The sequence below is a fragment of the Tenrec ecaudatus genome, chromosome 13 (assembly GCF_050624435.1).
Source record: "Tenrec ecaudatus isolate mTenEca1 chromosome 13, mTenEca1.hap1, whole genome shotgun sequence".
Classification (NCBI taxonomy): domain Eukaryota; kingdom Metazoa; phylum Chordata; class Mammalia; order Afrosoricida; family Tenrecidae; genus Tenrec; species Tenrec ecaudatus.
Window position 1 is genome coordinate 67,465,456 of NC_134542.1, and position 19,580 is coordinate 67,485,035.

A 19,580-nucleotide genomic window follows, 5' to 3' on the forward strand; every position below is an offset into this window, starting at 1 on the left:
ATGATTTCTTAAACAGGTGCATAGTTGTGGTGGCAAAATCAGTCCCCCGTCTGCCACAAATCAGGCCTTTTTTTGTCACACACTGTTACACAATCTGTTCTGAATCTCTAAATAGAAAGCTTGGTTAACAGTTTGACCTGATGGGATGAACTCCAAATGCACTATCCCCTCACATCTTAAACAACAAATGAGCATCGACCTGATCTTTGATTTCACCTCAATGAGCTTTATTTTGTGATGATGGTGTCTTCCCCTGACTTGATGGATGTTCTCTTTCAGGGTCATAAGAATATCACTATGTCTCATCACCAGTAATGACCTTGGAACTGTTTTTTCAAAGCAAGGCATGTTTCCACTTGAAGCAATTTTTCCTGGTCAGTCAGAACCCAAGGCATAAATTTCACAGCGACCCCTCTCGTTCCCAATCTGTTAGTATTCGCCGAGCCAAGCTCCAGGATAGCTCAGATAACTTTCCCATCTGTCCAATGGTCCGTAGTCTCTCTTTGAGCACAAGTACACAAATGTCATCAATATTTTTGTCCATTCTGGAAGTTGGTAGACATCCAGAACTAGGCTTGTCATCAATCGACATTTTACCTTTTTTGAAATGAGGAAACCACTCATACACTTGAGTTTTTCCCATAGTGCTGTCTTTGTAAGCTGTGTTTAAAATCACAAGTGTTTCTGAAGCATTTTTCCTGAGCAGGAAACAAAATTTCACAGCTGTATGCTGTCCTCTTAAATCAACCATCACAAAAAACGACATTCATGTAAAATTGCCTTTACCAAAAAAAATTCACTGTGACCAGAGAGAACCTTCCCAGGCAATGCCACTGGGTGCACTAACTCAGAGCGAGTTGCTGGATGCTTGCCTAGTGGGGGGAAATGTATACTATGAAATCCACCCAGGAGAACTTTATCCGTTTTTTAGGGGGGGTTACCCTTTGTGTGTTCATCATACTCTTTATTGATTTGAATGTTGTAATTTTGGTGCTTTCTATTTTGATAGAAATTTACCTTCCTAGGATTATAAATAAGTGATATTGTGCTTCAAAAATTTAAAAGCCGTTTGTACTTCTTTTGTTTCTGTCCACTTATTTCCAATACTCCTTTGTCTTGGCTTTTTATTGTTTTGTTTGTGAGCTCTTTTATCATATCTATTGCACATATTTTCTTCACACTGTGTCAGTCACCTTTTAATTTAGTTGATTTTAGGCTTTGTTGTGCAAAATCTTAAAATATTTCCCAATGTTCTATTTGATTTATCCCATGGGATTTTAAATCTAGAAATTCCTTCTTTACTTAGCGAGCTGGCCCATCTTCGTGTGGTGTGTTTTGGGGCAGAAAATCTGATATTAATGAGAAAAGTGTAGACTTGTTTTCATGGCGTTTGTTTTTTATTTGATCTTAGGTTGGCTGTGGTGCTGGAAACAGTGTCTTTCCGATTCTGAACATCTTGCAGTAAGTTTTAAAGGTTTTTTGCCTACAGAATTTTACATATATATGGGATGTTGAGAAATTCTGGGAGAATATTGTCATGCATCTATCAGTCGTTTTATTTAATTTCCCTACATTTTATATGTCTTTGTTGGTGAGAATATACATAGCAAAACATACTTCTATTTCATAGCTCTACAGGTACAATTTAGTGACATTGATTATATTCTTCAAGTTGTGAGACCATTCTTAGCTTATTTTTTACATTAACATACACTCTATATACTCCGGGGATCCAAGGTTCCTATCTAATCTAGCTAATTGGCTGTTGTCAATTTGATAACCTATAGGTAGCTCTTAAAAGAGTATAATGTTCAAAGCTGACTTTTACTAATTAGGCTAAATCATTATTTGGCTTTAATATACCTTCTGGGATATTTTGGGTTTAAGACTTAGAATATTTAATGATAGTAATTTTAGGGATTCATCTGTTTTCCGTGCCTCCAGAAAAGTCTAGAGTCCATGAGAATTTTAAATTCTTTTCTGCATTTCCCCTCTCTGAGTAGTGTTCCCCTAAGGAATCTCTGGTCAAAATGTTCAGTCATGGTAGCCACGAACCATCTAGTCGCCAGCAGGGTTGGTTCTTAGTTCTCCTATACGTAATGACGATGCAAAATTGATTAGAAGTGTCTTAGGACTAGTGGTTAATTTCACGTGAACAAGTGATTACTCTAAAAATAGTCTTGGACATCACCGTCTCCCACAGAAGCTCACCATGGATCAGAGTTGTTTCTAAACTTCTGTTTGTGTGGATGACAGAATAAAGGAAGAGCAGGAGATTTGATGCCTAAGTTAATCAGTGAATTACTCATAGGGATTCATTTGTGCCGCTAAGATTTTCACTGTCACTTTACACGCAGAGAATTGAGTTTAAAGCTGACACCTTGACCTTCATTTTATTTTGTCATCACTTCTGCAGTAACACTCAGTATAAAACCTTTGCATGGCAAATGATTGCATCTACATTTGACATTATTTGGAGATAACCGGAACTAACCCTAAGATTGAAGAAACCAGAAGTAAATGCTGGGGGCAGAGATGGCCCCCTGACCCACCCTTCCTGTTCACCTCCTTACCTATGATTTTTAATATTTCAAGATAATGAAGAAGAAACTTACACTTTGCAGAACTTTTCAAACTCCTTGTACCTGGTATTTTCAAGGTTTATTTTTTAAAGCTTCACAATTTCCATTCTGAAATCAACATAAGTGCATTGCAAAGCAGTTGAATACTAGACGGGGGGAAGAGTTCATTCACCATCTGCCTCATCTTAACAGAACCAAGGACAAAAACTAGGTTGTATTTTCATTCTAGTCTTTTCTCCCTGCCTTTCTTTAAATTTAATGAAGCTATTTTTAAAACTTTTTATTATGAAAAATTTGAAGTATACAGAAGGGTAAAGAATAGTATATTGAATTCCCACATATCTACCATCTCAATTCAACAAATTTAACTTAATGCCAACATCATGATATTTTATTCCTAAATGTTTTGGACATATCTCCAAAGTTTAAGGATATTATTCTAAGCCAATATTGTTGAATTCATTATGAATTCATTATGAATACACTAGTCTCTGGACAGAAATTTCCTTTCCTCTTATATCAGCACCGTAGTGACCTCTGAACTGCTAATAACATATAAATGTAGCACACTGGCAGTTGATTGGCTGTCATAAGACTTTCAGATTCATCTTACAGCATTAGCATGTTATTTCTCTGTCTTGTTTCTCCAGCCACCATTTAGGCAGAGACCACATCTTAGCTCACCGGGTTTTTCTCAGGTTGCCGAGCACAGTGCAATAAAGACAGCACTCAGTATGTACTGACTGACTGATACCTCAGATTCTCCACTTGCTGGCTGTGTTGCTCCCTTCGTCCTTCTCCCTCCAACTAGCAGTTGCATGCTTGTGCCTCTTAATGTCCTGACGCTTTCTTCTTAACATTTTTTGGGGGAGGACCTCAAATCCATGTTTTAAAAATCACATTAGCTCTCAGTAACTTGAGATAACGAATTAATCTTAAAAATGCATCCAGTGATTAGCCTTCCAGCAGGAGGATTAGACTTCTCTCCCCCGCTCCACTCCTACGAAATTATTTTTTACTACTTTTACAGAGTATAAGATTAATGTTTTACATTTTCAGAATGGTGTACCATAATTGAACCTCTGGAACTGATAGGTCATATCATTTTCCAAGGATCATTTAATTCTTAAGCCCCATGCCAAGAAAGTGCTTGGTGGTGTGTGGTGGTAGATTTTAGTGATAGTTACACCTGTTTGATGGGAGAAGTGCCAAGGTAGTCAGCTGACTCTACAAAAATGGTTCTGGAAAGCCATTGAGTGGGTCACAAGACTTCAACTAGGGCTGCGGATGCAGCATGAATTCTGCCCCAGAGGCCACACTACTGCCCTGCTAGGACACGTGGCAAATGCATGTGTTCCCCTTGAGCTACTGCACTCGTGTAGCTGATGGGTGTTCAGTCTCTACTGCCCAAAGGCAAACTGCATCACCTTTTCATAATGAGCTCAATATACCAGTGTCCCCCAAAGAATTTTCAGTTGTAGAAAAGTTTTTACAGGACCATGTTAGTTCTTCAGTTCCTGGAAGGCAGTGGAAGATCTTGAATAATTCAAAGATGTTCTTTCAGTAATAGTAACATCACTAGTACTACCGACTAACATTTTTTGACTGCTCATTCTGAGCCAGGCAACTTTCTAGAAACTTTACAAATATTAATTCAAGTCTCACTATAAGCTTAAATACTTTACTTACCTGTATTTTAAAGCTGGGAACACAAAGTGCAGAGACATTTCAGAACTATCTCAATGTCACACAACTAAGTGGTAGAGTCCAGATTCAAATGCCAATTGGGCTCCAGAGCCCTGGCCCTTAGCTATATCATACCACACAGTGACATAGGCCTCTAAGCCTTAACTGAGAGTATTCCAAATGCATGTGACTAGCAGCAGATGATAGGTTACAATTAGTTGGACTGCACAGGACAGGAAGCAAGCCACTGAATAGAAAACACCATTTTTATATGAGGTAGCTGAGAAACGATCCACTCAGTAAGATTCATCCTCAGGTAATTTCCCCTTGTCCCCAATTACCAATCCCATCCTCTTTCAAAGCTTTTCAAGGCACACTTGAGTGCCTGCCCGACCCGCACCCCTATATATATCATATGAAACCAACCGTGCCCCTTACTAGATGATACATGCATAGTCCATAAGAGCCAAGACCATACTTAGAATTATTGTCTAATGACTTTCTCACCACTCTGTGATTAAGACATGGCAGGAGGTAACTTGACATAAGAATATCTACATTTTGTTAGAATTAAATTTAAAAGCAACTGCATTCCCAGACAAAGTCAAGTTCACAGACTTTGTGGCGAATCCAGGAGTTCTATTTCCATGTTGTCTGTGATATCCACCTTTGTTTTAGAAGATAGTGCCCCGTGTCAGGGCATCCAAGGCCCAAGAGCCAAATGAACTGTGCAGATGGGAAGAGGAATGAAACATCAGGGGACACGGGGTGCTCTGGGTCCTTGGAGAAGGAAAAAGCTAGGCAAAGCCAAGAGGACATGCTGGATGGAGACATAGAAGAGTGTCTGTGGTGGATGGGAGGAAGATGGAGCAGAACTGAAGGAAATGTGAGGGAATGCAAGCAGATAGACCTAAGTAATGAAGGCCTTAAACCCTAGACAGGAATTTGAAAGGTGCCCTGTTATTAACGCTAAATCTTTGTGATAGTGTTGGTTCAGATGCAACCTGAAGACAACCATACACCTACTATACCCACTGCAATCGAGTGAATTCCAATTCCCAGCAACCCTAAATAGAGTTTAGAGGCTTTTCATCTTCATGGGAACAAACAGCCTTATCTTTCTGCTGAGCAACAGCTGGTAGATTTGAACCACCAACCTTGCAATTAGTAGTCCAACACTTACCCAACAGCACTGCTTATATAGGAAAACATATCTACAAATAGGAAATGACACGCCAAATGTCATCCAGAGTTGTATTAGAGAATTAGCTAATAACAAATCAGACCAATAGTTGTCTTTCTTCTGTAGTTTGAATATATCTGGACTCTAGACTAAACTGTTCCTTCTGTTTTCATAGGAATATGCCAGGCTCCTTCCTTTATTGCTGTGATTTCTCTTCTGAAGCTGTGGAGCTAGTGAAGGTAGGCCTTGCATTTTCCTTAAAGGGACCCCATGTAAGACTGATTTACTTTGCTGTTGAAGTAATTCTGTTTCAATGTTTCTGAGCCAAAGGTTAGCCATGACCAGTTTTAAATACATAAATCATTTTGTTGGGAGCTCTTATAATAATCCATACATCAGTTGTATCGAGTACATTTATACATATGTTGCTCTCATCATTTTCAAAACATTTTCTATCTACTTGAACCCTTGGTAGCAGCTCTTTTTTCCCCTCCCTCCCCCACCCTTCCACCCTGTTGAACCCTTGATAAATTATAAATTGTTATTATTTTCATATCTTACACCATCCACTGTCTCCCTTCACCCATGTTTCTGTTGTTGTTCATCCCCCTGGAGGAGGTGGAGTTAAAAGTCAATCATTGTTATTGGTTCCCCCATTCTTCCCATTCTCCACCCACCAGCCCCCTACCCTCATGGTATCACTACTCCCATTCCTGTTCCTGCAGGGGTTATGTGCCTTGGATTCCATGTGTTGAGAGCTCTTATCTGTACCAGTGTACATGCTCTGGTCTAGCTGAATTTGTAAAGTAGAACTGGGGTCATGACAGATGTGGGGAGGAAGCATTAAAGAACTAGAGGAAGTTGTGTGTTTTGCCGGTGCTATACTGCACCCTGGCTGACTGATCCCTTCCTTGTGACCCTTCTGTGAGGGCATGTCCAATTGTCTTCAGATGGGCTTTGGGTCTCCACTCCAACTCCCTATGTTCGTATTCATATGATCCATGACCATTTTTAACTGAGCTTTTGTGATTTCTGAGAATCGCATCATCAACTGATGCCCAGCATATTGCCCTGAACAGTGGAAGTTGTTTTTAAATCAGAATAGCTCTCTAGGGCCTGGTACATCAGAATGACCACGAACTAGCGTGTAGGGGTGATCAGGAAGAGTGATAGCCCATAAGTAATCATGGTTCTGTTACCATTACTGCATTTCAAATAAAGACCAAGCAGAACTTGTTTAAGTTCAGAGGAAGTCAATTAAAAACCCAAAGAAGAATAAATTAATTAAAAGAAAGCAAAACCTGTAAATAGATCAAGGTCTGAGCCCCTAATAAAATAAAAAAAAAAAGATATACAGCCTCAGAAACCCTATGAAAGTGACTTAATGGTACTAAGTTTGGATTTTTTATTATGTAATTACCCTAAAAACCATAAATATAGTATTATGATGCACCCCTCAAAAAAATAGATCAAGGTCTGATTTTTGATCTCTAGGTATGTCCTTCAGTGAGGTCCGATGGGGTGCCATGCTCTGGCCCCTGAGTCTGTCCTTTGTACTCCCTTGGGGGCTCCCTGCTCTGCTCCCACGGTTGCTGTGCTGCATGCTTTGAGTGGTTTGCTTCAGTGTCACAGGGTCAGTCTGGGCCAGTCCCGAAACTGAGACTCCAGTGTTGTCTTCCTTAGGGCCCTGGGCCATCAAGGGATGGCATGTCTCGTAGTGGGATCAGCCATATTGTCCACTCTGCCCATTGGCTATACAGAGCGGGGATATCGTCCTCCAGGCCTGGTGGGTCAGGATATGCTCCATTCTCTCTTCCTCCCTCTTCATTTGCTCCCATTTGCTCTGATCAGAAATGCCCCTCTCCCCTAGCTGCAGCTTCAGTGCCTTCCTCTCAGGTAAATTCTTCTGGGGGGAGGGGAAGTTGTCCACATAGCTGGTATGGGGGGAGGCGAGCCCTCAGGCCCCTCCACTGGCTCCCCACTCCTTGCCGGCACACTGCATTCGCCTGGCACTGGCTTTAAATCTGGTCCCTCTTTCCCTGTGGAGACACAAACAACACCCTCCCCATGGTGGGGTCAGTGAGGCTGTAAGTCTTTATGGGGGCAGACAGCCTCATCTTTTTCCGTGAGTGACTGATGAATTTGAACTGGTGGCCTTGCGGTCAACAGCTCAGTGCACACCCCACTGTGCGACCAGGGTTCTTTTTCAAACGGCCTGAATTGCAAGGAAACCCCTGGGGGACCTAGGCTTGTCAGCATTTATGGCGCTAGTGGTCTTTAACCTTAGAATGAAAAGATAATTTTAGAAAATGCAAAAGGAAAGGGAATTCTAACTAAATGTGATTAAACACATGGAACTTACTTTCTGATGACAAGTATAATAATTATTCATTCTTGACATTTTCTAAAAGCCTGAAGGGGAAGGGGAAAATTCACCTATATAACAGCGCCTATGCAATTTCTGCAAGACCCTATATAGCACAAATGGTTAAGTACTAGACTACTAACCGAAAGGTTGGTGGCTCAAACCCACTCAGTACATGGAAAGTAGTCCAGAAGGTAACAGCCTGGAAACCTCTATGGAGCAGTTCTGCTCTGCCCATGAGTGCCTCTTACCCCAAACCGACTCGGTGGCAACCAGCAATAACAACAAGGCGCTGCCTCCAGTCAATCTCAGCTGGAATTTTGGTCTGTATCCTAGTGTTTGGGGTTTTTATAGCAATTTTATTGGCATATAATTAACATATCATACAGTTCAATAGTTCAGTTATAATATAAAGAGCTGTACAATCATCGCCACGATTTTAGAACGTTGTTTTTTTCTTGTACTCATTGTTATTAGCTCCCCATTTCCTGTCAACTTCCCCTACCAGGTCAGCAAGAAACCATTCATCCAGTTACTGTCTCTATAGTTACCTATCCTGGATTTCTTATGCAGAAACCATACAAACCCCCCAACTAGCAATAGCAAAGTAAAACAGAGCAACACTCAATCAAAAAGAAAACAGGAAATATTAAAAGACTAGAACAAATTTACAGTGTATCAAAGGGGGGCAGGTGGTGGTTTTGTTGGCATTTTGTGTGTGTCTACAAATGTGTGTGTACTTTGTTTTGCTGAGACATAGTTCATAGACTGTAAAATTTACCCTCTCAGAGTACACAGTTTGGTTGTTTTTCAGATAGTCACCGGGCTGCACAGATGCCACCCCTATCTAATTTTGATTGTGCAGAACGGGCGGTCTTTATTTTAAGCCAAAGGACAGAGTGGAGAAGCGGCGAGAGAGACGGCTGAGGACTGCCTCAGTGCCTGGGAAACGGGAGGGGGAGGCCTGCAGCAACTGTGCCACCTGCCCCGGAGAGTTTGCCCCGCCTCGCTTTTAAAATTAGAGAGGGATTTCAGAGTATTTGTTGTCAAGGCTAAAGGCTACACTTAATTTTTTTTTCGGCTGTTCAAAATAATTTCACAGAGGACTGGTTTGGAAATAAAGTGCCTTCAGATTTACAGAGCAAAGGTACGTTGGAAAGAAAGAGACTTGACCTTTTTATTTACGGAAAGATCCTGGAAGTCGCCTAACTGCGGTCTTTGCTCTTTGTTCCTTCATCCTGACAGTCACACCCATCCTACAGGGCAGCCCAGTGTTCTGCCTTTGTTCACGATGTATGTGCTGATGGCGTAGCCTACCCCTTCCCAGATGGGACCCTGGATGTCGGTCTCCTTGTCTTTGTGCTCTCCTCTGTGCATCCTGACAGGTAAATGAAGACGAAAGGGCAGAGCAAATGTGTGAAAGCTCCTTGATCGGTCGCGGTTTTCAGAACCATCAGAGAGAATGACAATTCCTGAATTTATTATTTAGTGAACTGCATTATGTGTGATACGCAGCCTTTTAAATGCAGCACTTCCCCACTCAGATTTTCAGAAAGAAACTGGTCAAACTACGTCATTAGCGAGCTTTCTGTCACTGTCAGAATGAAGTGAGCGTACTCTGCCAAGACACATACCTATTAAAAGTGACAGTGCTTCAAGGAAATTACCAATTCCGAACAGACTAATAGCCTCCCAAGAGGGAAATTGTACTTGGTGATCAGAAACAAACATCTCAGATTTTGCATCTTCCTGAATGTTCGCGAAGATTGGGTCTGTTGATGGCTTTCATTTTGATTGGATTAAAGAAGACCAGGAAGGAATTAGGGGTTATCAAGATTTGCCAGATTAACTTGGGCCCTTTATAAGCTAGGGCTGGCTCCACGCCACCATTTAAATGTCGACAATTTAACATTCCATTCTCATCTAAAGTTCTAAAACCGTAAGCATCGCTTTTCTCTAGAGAGGAAGTAGAAAGTGAGATGACCGCAATGAAAATGATCACTTCTCTTAATATCTTTCCCCTTTGTGTGTATTAAAGCACATATGTGGTGAGTTCAGAGGTTGCGTAGCATTTGTAAGCTTTCTTAAAATTGGTTTTTCATGATTCCCCAATAATAGACAAAGATATGACCTCAGTGACTTTTTCATTGGATAATTTTAGCCCTTTCCCAAAGAAACTGGGTTACTGTGTACTTTTTTTCTTTGTAATTACAAGGTCACTAGGACCCATATATATAGTCCCTTTCCCTCTCACAGAGATGCATTCTTTGGTGGCATTTTGAAGGACAAATTAGAGAACCAACTAAAGTCTAAAGCAAGGTATATTTGCACCGCATGACTTATATCAGGTTCCATGAAGCTTCTTTTTACTCCCTGCCTCCATACCTATTTCTTTTGGCTAATCTCTTGATACTGTTGGCATTGTTCATGTTCTAGCAGAAAGCCATCGTCTCTGTATTTTGTTTCCTTTTATGAATAGTTGAAAAGACGAAGTAGGTGCAAGATTTCCTATTCAACACTCATAACAGGAAATGTTTAGATTTTAAGTAAGACCGCAAAACACACTATTTGAAATTAGTGTAGACAGTCTATTTTCTCAGGATTTGAATTGAACGTTAAAGAGAAAGCAGATGTCTCTGGAAGACTCCTTTTGGAGTGCAGTATGTTCACTCTTTATTTATTTATTATAAAATGAATTGAAGTATGTCACGTCAGTAGCCACTTTTCTTTTTCTGAATATTTTACTGTGTTGTAGGTGAAAGGTTACGTGGCAGATTAGATTCCTGTTCAACAATTCTTGAGCACCATCTTGCTCTGGTCTCAGGCTACAGTAGGCTGTGGTTTGTGGGGGACCATGAGTCCTGGAGACTAATTATTTCCTTGAGTCTTTGGTTTCCTTCATTAAACTTTGCTCCAGATGGAAGGAGACTGATAGTTGTGTCTTAAATGGCTGTTTCTTCATATATTTTAAATAAGAACCTCCTTCATTTTGTTATTACCTTCCCCCCCCATTTCTATGATTGACTTTTTCTCTCTTACTGTGATTAAGGAACCTTTTCATATTAGAATCTCTTTCTTCTTTTTGAGATGAAAGCATTTATAGCTATAAATTTCCTTTTAAGTTCTACTTTAATTTCATTCTATAAGTTAACATTTCATTTTTAAAATTCATCGGCAGTATTTTCTAATTTCCCTTTGCCTTCTTTGACCCATTAGTTGTTCAGAAGTGTACTGTTTAATTTCTGCAGATTGGTGAATGTCCCAGATTTCCCAGTCATTGATTGCTAACTTAATTTCACTATGGTAGGTGCCCGCACTTTTCCTATTTTTCATCTTTGTTGAGTTTACGGAATGTATATCCAGACATGTGAGCTGGCCTGGAGAATGTTCCTGTGCACTTGAGAAGAATGTGCCCCACTGTTGCTGGGTGGAGTGTTGTGCAGATGCCTGCAAGCTCTAATTAGTTTATAAGTTGAAGTCATCTCTTTCCTTGTTGATCTTTTACATGCTTGCTCTATTATTGAAAGTGAGGTATTGATTTACGATTGCCTGTTTTTCCCTTTAATTTGGTCAGTAGGGGCTTCCTGTGCTTTGAGGTCTCATTGTTCGTTGCACACCGTGGAAAACCCATAGCTGTCAGGTAGCTGACATAGCTGTCATGTAGCGTCTCATCACGCCCAACAAGGCTGAGTAGCACCCCCCTATAGGGTTTCTTCACAGAAGCAGACTGCCACATCTTCCCACTGAGCAGCTGGAAGGGTTAAACCACTGGCCTTTCGTTTAGCGTGGAAGCACGTAATGAGCGCACCACCCCAAACCTTACAATTTGCATATTGCTTATAATTGTTATAGCTCCCCGATTGATTGACTCTTTCATCATTCAAAATGCTCTTTACATCTGATAATATTCTTCACGATTTGAAAGTACTTTAGAACTATAGATGTCCTAGTGGTGCTGTGGAGGAAGCGTGGGACTGAGAACCACAGTCCGAGCTTCAAGCCCAGCAGACCCTCAGTGAAGCCGCCCACCGCAGGATGATTCAGGCTTTCCTGTGTAGGAGCTGACATCAATTCAGCTCTGGGGGGTTTGGTTTTTTCTGGTTCGTATAACCATGCTAGCTATTTTATGGTTGTTTTTCCATCCATTTACTTTGATCGTAGTATTTCTTTGAGTTTGAAATATGTCTCCTATATATAGTATTTAGTTGAATCTTATTTTTATTGTGGTTAAAAAAATTAATTTGATGGTCTGCCTCTTGATTACTTAATCTATTCACGTTTCATGTTATTTGTATCATTAGATTTACATCTGTCCTCTGCTTTTTATTTTATGAGTGGCGGCAGGGAGTGGGGCGGGTGGTCCCCTATTTTTCTCCTTTACTGCTTCCTTTGTATGAATTCAGTATTTTCTAGTGTCATATTTTAATTTCTTTAAGGATTTTTAAAGTTATTTTCTTAATGATGGTTCTAGGACTTCTACAGCTAATCAGAATCTACTTCAGATTTATATTAACTTAATGCTAGTGATTTATAGAACGTTTATTCCTATATATAGCTAGTCTCTCCCTTTTTGTTATATATGCTGCTATACATTGTTAATATCAGTTTACATAATTGTGTTTTTTAACTGAGACAAAAGAGAAATGTATAGCTTCATGGAGTTTACATATTATTAACCTTCTTATTTGTTAAGTCTGTTTTCCATTTCTTTCTATAGATCCACATAACCCTCTGGTGTCATTTCTTACTTCCAGTACAGTTATTCTCATCCAGTTTCTTTGGACTATGATTGTCCAGTATATTACATTTCTATGTATTATAGGCCCCTCAATACATTTTTATGTATTATAGGCCCAACAATATACATGTTTATAGGCAATTTATTTTTAAATCAGTGAAGAGAAGAAATATTACAATCATGTTCTATTTTTGAAATTTTATTGTGGTGAAATATATTAAAATCTTGCCACATTAATAATTTTCCAGTATGCACTTCAGTGACATTAATTACATTTGCCCTGTTACTGTGCAACCATCACAAATACCTATTTTCAAAATTTTTCCATCAAACAGAAAGTCAATACCCCTTAAGCAATAACTTCCTGTTCTTCTCTCCCCCAGCCTCTAGTATTGGCTAATACATTTCCCACGACATTTGTGTACTCTGGATGTGTAAATAAGATCAGACAATGTTTGCCTTTTTGTCTGTAACTTATTTGACTCTGCATAAGGTTTTCAAGATTCAACCATGTTATAGCATGTTGGAGGACTTTATTTCTCTTTGTAATTGAATAATAGTCCATTGTGTGTATATATATATACACACACATACACACACATTTTACTTAGCCAGTCATTTGTTGTTGGACACTTAAGTTGTTTCCACCCTTTGGAATAATGCTTCAGTAAAGACTGGTATACAAATATCTGTTTGATTCTTTGCTTTCAGGTCTTTGGGGCATATACTTAGCACTGGTTTCTTTCACTCTCCTTTGCTCTGGACAAGAAGAGACCAGTAGTTGTATCTTAAATGACCACTCACAAGCTTTTAAGACCCCAGACACTACTCACCTCTCATTTGTAAAGCGGTGTCGTTATAGGGCAGATGGATTCACTTTGAAATACACATATTTGGCTCTTGGTTTTTCTGCATTTTACTTCCTCGTGCTTGTTTTACTAATATGTGCATCAATATTTTCCTTTGCAGAAACATTCATCTTGAAAGTGAATATCTTAAGGTTTAGATACTGTGTTATTTAATTGCCAAAGCCCAAGGACATATATACAATGTGAAAAATAACCTGTAATAAAGTAAACAGGCAAAACAAGAGAAAAAACCACTTTTAAAACGGAGCTTTTCACCTAATTATGTTGCCTCTTTCTCCCCTATTTCTCTCTCAGCTTAGTAAGTACTTTCATCTTCTCATTACCTATATTGCCTTTGTAACCTGACATAATCTAGCTTTTACCTCACTAGTCCACTGAACAGTGTTTTAACTAGAATGAATTTATAGATTATCTGGTTCTCAATCCCTTCTTTTTTACAATAAAAAATCCTGAGGCTCTCAGTGGCTTGGAAAAAGCAGGAACTAAAAAGATAGAGCAGGGCATCCACGCTGCCATTTGCCGTTCTCAGCCCATGACAGACATCACTGGTCAATGTTGTGCTCTGTCATTTCCATTGGGCCCTCAGAGCACTTCTCAATATATTTCTGTAGGCAGCCAATGCCAGTCTCTCAACATTGATATGAGATCTAGAATCTTTGCCACCCCGGGCCCATAATCACATATGAATACATGAACACTCAACCATAAGCACGAAATCTAGGGCAGTTACAAGGTCTGTATCTAATTGAGAGCTAAATGAGTAAGTAGTAAATGTCACAAGAATACAAAGAAAGAGAGAGAAAGTGGTCCTTGGAGCTTGAGCAGCCTTAAAATAGATGGACACTAAAGAGAGAAGTCTTTGAGGGGAACCCCAGGAGCAAAGGCATGGATGATTGCTCAGAGCCCTGCATTCACAGTGTCTAGAACAGAGGATCAAATTGGCAAGTAGTGAGAAAGATGCTGGAAAGATTTTGTGGGGTCAGTAATCACAGGTATTAAGGACTCAGTTGTGAAGTTAAGATTTTATCCTATGGTTTACAATAATGAAAAAAATTTAATTTAAATCATTTTGGGGGGAGTTCTCACAGATGTTATAATAATCCATAAATCAATTATATCGAGCAAACTTGTATATATGTTGCTATCATCATTTTCAAAGCATTAACTTTCTACTTGAGCCCTTATTATCAGCTCCTCTTTTATCCCTCACCCCCACCACCTACCCACCCTCATGAACCCTTGATAAATGATATATTATTATTATTTCATATCTTATCCTATCTGCTGTATTCCTTTGCTCACATTTCTGTTGTTCATCCCCCTCAGGGGTGGGTGGGTGGGATATATATCCATCATTGTTGCTTCCCTCTAAATCATGAAAAAAAATTTTTTAATTTTTATATCATTTTATTAGGGCTCATACAACTCTTATCACAATCCATACATAACATCAATTGTATAAAGCACATTTGTGCATTCATTGCCCTCATCATTCTCAAAACATTTGCTCTCTACTTAAGCCTCTGGCATCAGCTCCTCATGTTTCCCCCCCTCCTCCCCACTCCCCACTCCTTCATGAACTCTTGATAATTTATAAATTATTATTTTGTCATCTCTTGCCCTGTCCGGCATCTCCCTTCACCCTCTTTTCTGTTGTCCATCCCCCAGGGAGGAGGTTATATGTAGATCTTTGTAATCGGTTCCCCCTTTCTACCCCACCCTCCCTCCACCCTACCACTCAAGGGATCATCCGCCCTGGATTCCCTGTTTCCAGTTCCTATCTGTACCAGTGTACATCCTCTGGTCTAGCCAGATTTGTAAGGTAGAATTGGGATCACGATAGTTGTGGGGGAGGAAGCATTTAGGAACTAGAGGAAAGTCCTATTTTACATTGTTGCTACATGGCACTCTGACTGGCTCCTCTCCTCCCCAAGATCCTTCTGTAAGGGGATGTTCAGTGGCCTACAAATGGGCTTTGGGTCTCTACTCCGCACTCCCCCCTCATTCACAATGATATGGTTTTTTGTTCTGATGATGCCTGATACCTGATCCCTTCCACACCTCGTGATGGCACAGACTTGTGTGTTCTTCCATGTGGGCTTTGTTGCTTCTGAGCTAGATGGCTGCTTGTTTAACTTCAAGCCTTTAAGACCCCAGACACTATATCTTTTGATAGCTGAGCACCATCAGCATTCTTCGCCACATTTGCTTATGCACCAATTTGTCTTCAGCGATCATATCAGGGAGGTGAGCACACAGTGATAAGATTTTTTGTTCTTTGATGCCTGATAACTGATCCCTTCAACACCTCGTGATCATGCGGGCTGGTGTGCTTCTTCCATGTGGACTTTGTTGCTTCTGAACTAGATAGCCGCTAGTTTATCTTCAAGCCTTTAAGACCCCAGACACTATCAGCTTTCTTCACCACATTTGCTTATTCAGCCGATTTGTCTTCAGCGATTGTGTCAGGAAGGTGAGCATCATAGAATGCAAATTTAATAGAAGAAAGTATTCTTGCATTGAGGGAGTACTTGAGTAAAGACCCAATGTCTGCGACCTTAATACTAAACCTATACATATATGCACATAGATCTATTTTCCCATCCTCATATATAAATATGTGTACTTATGTACATGCCTTTTTTAGACTTCTATAAATGCCCTTTGGCTCCTAGCATAATCAACATTTAAAACAGAATGTTATTATTAGGTGCTATTAAATAGGTTCCTATTCATAGCAACCCCACCTACAACAAAAAGAAACAACCCCTGATCCTCACAATTGTTGCTGTAGTTGAGTTGATTCTCGCAGCCACTGTGTCGCTTCCTCTCTCTGATGGCTTTCCTCTTCTTCACTGGCTATGTCTACTTGGTCAAGCAGGATGACCTTCTCCAGACTGGTTCCTCTTGATAAGATGTCTAAAGTAAGTGAGACAAAGTCTCACTATCCTCTCTTCTAAAGTGGCTGTACTTTTTCCAAGACAGTTCTGTTCATTCTTCTGCAGGCCATGGCAGTTGGGATAGTCTTCCCCAGTACCATAATGCAAATGTTTCGATTCTTCTCTCGTCTTCCTTATTCACTGTCCAGCTTCCCCATGCATAGGAGACAATCGAAAATGCCATGGCCTGGGCCAGGCTCATCCTAGCCCTCAAAACGACATCTCTGTTCTTTTAATACTTGAAAGAGATCTTCTGTAGCAGATTTGCCCAAACACAACACGCTGCTCGGTTTCTTGCCTGCTGCTTCTAGGCATTGCTTTGAGCAGAATAACTTGTTCAGTAATATGCAGGAAGAATTCATAAGGAGCATAGTGAGGAAATTTTTCCATTTAGGAATTTTTTGCGAAATTTTTCCATGTTAGGTAATATTTCCATTTCTAAGCCTGAGAAGATAGTGGCTTGTTCTAAGGTTGTATCAGTCAACAACAAAAAAACAATGTTGAAGGTGTCTTGTAAAAAGAAGAGAATTAGATGCTCGAAGGCCCAGAGTGGAGCAGATGGCTCATATGCGTGGCTGCTAACTGAAAGGTTGGCGTTGTAAGTCCACCCACAGGTGCCTTGGAAGAAAGGCCTCATGATCTGCTCACAACACAATCAGCCATTGAAAACCCTGGGGAGCACAGTGTTGCCCTCACACACGTGATTGTAATGAGTTCAAGTCGGCAGTTAGGGTAGCTGGTCGGTGCTGATTAATGGTTGTGGAGAAGCTAGTGGGAAATAGAAAAATCAAAAGGCTCAAAAGATGGCTCCAGGGTGTTACCCTTGGTGAATTGTGGTACCTTTGGACTCAGTAAGGCAGTCCGGAGGAGGAGCCAGTTCTGTAGAACAGATGATCCCTGTTTGGAACTGTACAATTTGGTATTGCTCTGGCCCATTTTTCACCTTGACTTGGCAGTTCCACATCGCCATCTTACATCAGCTTCTGCAGCCACCCCACTGGTCATCTGCGTGATGTCTCAGTACTCGGCGCCTTTTGAGTCTGCTGACTTAGCAAGGGGTGTCCTTCTTTCCTTCAACACAAAACACGCTTGTTTTTGTCCCCTTTGTTTTTGTCCTTGGCCTTATCATGCTTTTCATACGCTGTCTTCTAGAAAGCTAAACCTGTCATATAAAACAGAATCTTTATAGAGTATCTTATTTTGTTTTCTAAGGATGCAAAGTGTTGTAAACCGACTGTCCAAGTTACTGAAACCTGGGGGAATGTTGTTATTTCGAGACTATGGAAGATATGACAAAACTCAGCTTCGCTTTAAAAAGGGTAATATTATATTTTGTTTGAAGGTTGTTAGGTTCATGTGTTTTAAAGAATGCTTTGTTTATATTTCATGTCAAGTTTGGTTTTGTTTCAAAAGGAATACTAAAGTTTCTCTTTTCATGGTGACTTGTTTTATAGGGTGTTGTTTGTCTGAAAATTTTTATGTTCGAGGAGATGGTACCAGGGCATATTTCTTCACAAGAGGTATGTTTGCTTGCAAGAAGAAGTCATTAGCTGTTAGAATTCTCTTTGGTTACTAGCTTCAAAAAGAAATTCAAAAGCCATAAAGTGAGGCTTAATGATTGATTAAACATCAGATATTTTCAGAATTTGGTGCCTGTCACATGGTCGAGGTAAGGCCTTGTAGCCCTTTTCCAGTGGGAGCCGTGTCAAGGCCACTTGTTTCATCCTCACCCAAATAAAGGGAGACTCTGTTTTACTCTGAAGCTTCTACTCGCCCAGCCTGAGGTGGGAAATGATGACCTGCCACAGCCAAAGGAGGGCATTTGATTTTATGAGATTACTTAATCTTGTGACAGTTTTTGTTGTAAAAATGCATTTTTGACAACACAAGTGAATCCCGCACTTAAGGACTTTGTCCAAACTTATGTGAGATTTTCTACAAATAAAAAAACCTCAGAAAATAGGTACCATTCAAAATAATACAAGCTGCAGTCACTAGTTGGGGTATTGCTGTTTCTATCTGCTGACTTAACCTGCATAGACTTGGTGCATTCGTGTGAAGAAGAAACCCAGGGGGCGGTGCCAGCTTCCTTCACCACTTTGAGATAGAGACTGTTTGGGGGATGAATGAATCCTGTTCCACCATTCTACCAGTGTTCCACTGTTCCTTTCTGTGCTAGTCCAGGTTGACTAGAAAAACAAATTCATAGACACTCATATATGTATAAGAAAGAGCTTTCTATAAAAGTATAATTGTATGTTAAGAAAACATCCCAGCCCAGTCCAGATCAAGTCCAATATTAACCCATACATCGATACAAATCTGTAAATTCCTCTTGAGAATTACACAGCACATGTGGTGATGCTGAATGCAGGAAGATCACAGGCCAGTGGGTGGAAAGTCTTGTGGATCCAGTGGCAATGGAAGCATCTCAGCACTGGCTTGAGTCTCCACATGGCTCCTCCAGCTCCAAGGCTCTGGCTGCCATCAGCATAGCTCCATGTGGCTTGTCAACAGCAATGTCTCCCTGGGAGATGAATCAGAGAGAGTGTGTATCTGGCCTCCAGTGAGCTATTTATCTCCGTTTGTGCCTCCCAAATGAGGTCATCAAGCTGCAACCTGATTGACAGGCGAGACTCCGCCTGTTCGCAAGTTGGCAGGAGATTATGTAACTGCCACACTTAGAAGCCTCCCCAGCCCGTCTCCAGTTACATGTCCTATCTTTGATTGCCATTTTTCTCTCACAGGGGAAGTCCACACTATATTCTGCAAAGCTGGGCTAGACGAGAAGCAAAATCTGGTTGACCGTCGCTTACAAGTTAATAGGAAAAAGCAAGTGAAAATGCACCGAGTGTGGGTTCAAGGCAAATTCCAGAAACCCCTGCACTCCAACTAGCTCCAGCTTGTGTTTCTCACTTTCTTCCGGGAACCACACTCTGTGCCGTGTTAAGATTAAAAACCCAGATGATTGCTCTATTCACAGACTTTTGCGAAGCTTTCATTTCTTAAAAGACAAATCAGAAGAAAAGAAGAGAATATCTATATGGTACTGTCTTATCATCACTGAACTCGTTTGTGGGTATTTCAAGTACATGTTCATTGATTTGGAAATGTACGCTGGATTCTGTGTTTTCAGAACTCCGGGAGACATGCTATGCCCAAGCTTGTTTTCGGTTTATTACATCTAACCGTCTTTGTTTGTTTTAATATTTCTTTTA

At 40.4% G+C, this 19,580-nt stretch overlaps 1 protein-coding gene across 7 annotated transcripts in view; it reads left to right on the top strand.

Moving 5' to 3' along the window:
- METTL8 (methyltransferase 8, tRNA N3-cytidine) overlaps positions 1-19,344 on the top strand; it is a 137,967-nt gene extending 118,623 nt beyond the window's left edge. For 6 of the 7 annotated variants that reach the window (XM_075529332.1, XM_075529327.1, XM_075529331.1 and 3 more), the window contains 6 exons: positions 1,412-1,461; positions 5,627-5,690; positions 9,062-9,201; positions 17,575-17,681; positions 17,817-17,882; positions 19,110-19,344. In XM_075529332.1, coding sequence (XP_075385447.1) covers positions 1,412-1,461; positions 5,627-5,690; positions 9,062-9,201; positions 17,575-17,681; positions 17,817-17,882; positions 19,110-19,258 — 576 coding nt within the window. In that variant the 3' untranslated portion in view covers positions 19,259-19,344. The remainder of the gene's footprint in view (positions 1-1,411; positions 1,462-5,626; positions 5,691-9,061; positions 9,202-17,574; positions 17,682-17,816; positions 17,883-19,109) is intronic. The other variant, XR_012779357.1, reaches the window with a different exon arrangement.
- Positions 19,345-19,580: the final 236 nt, after the last annotated feature.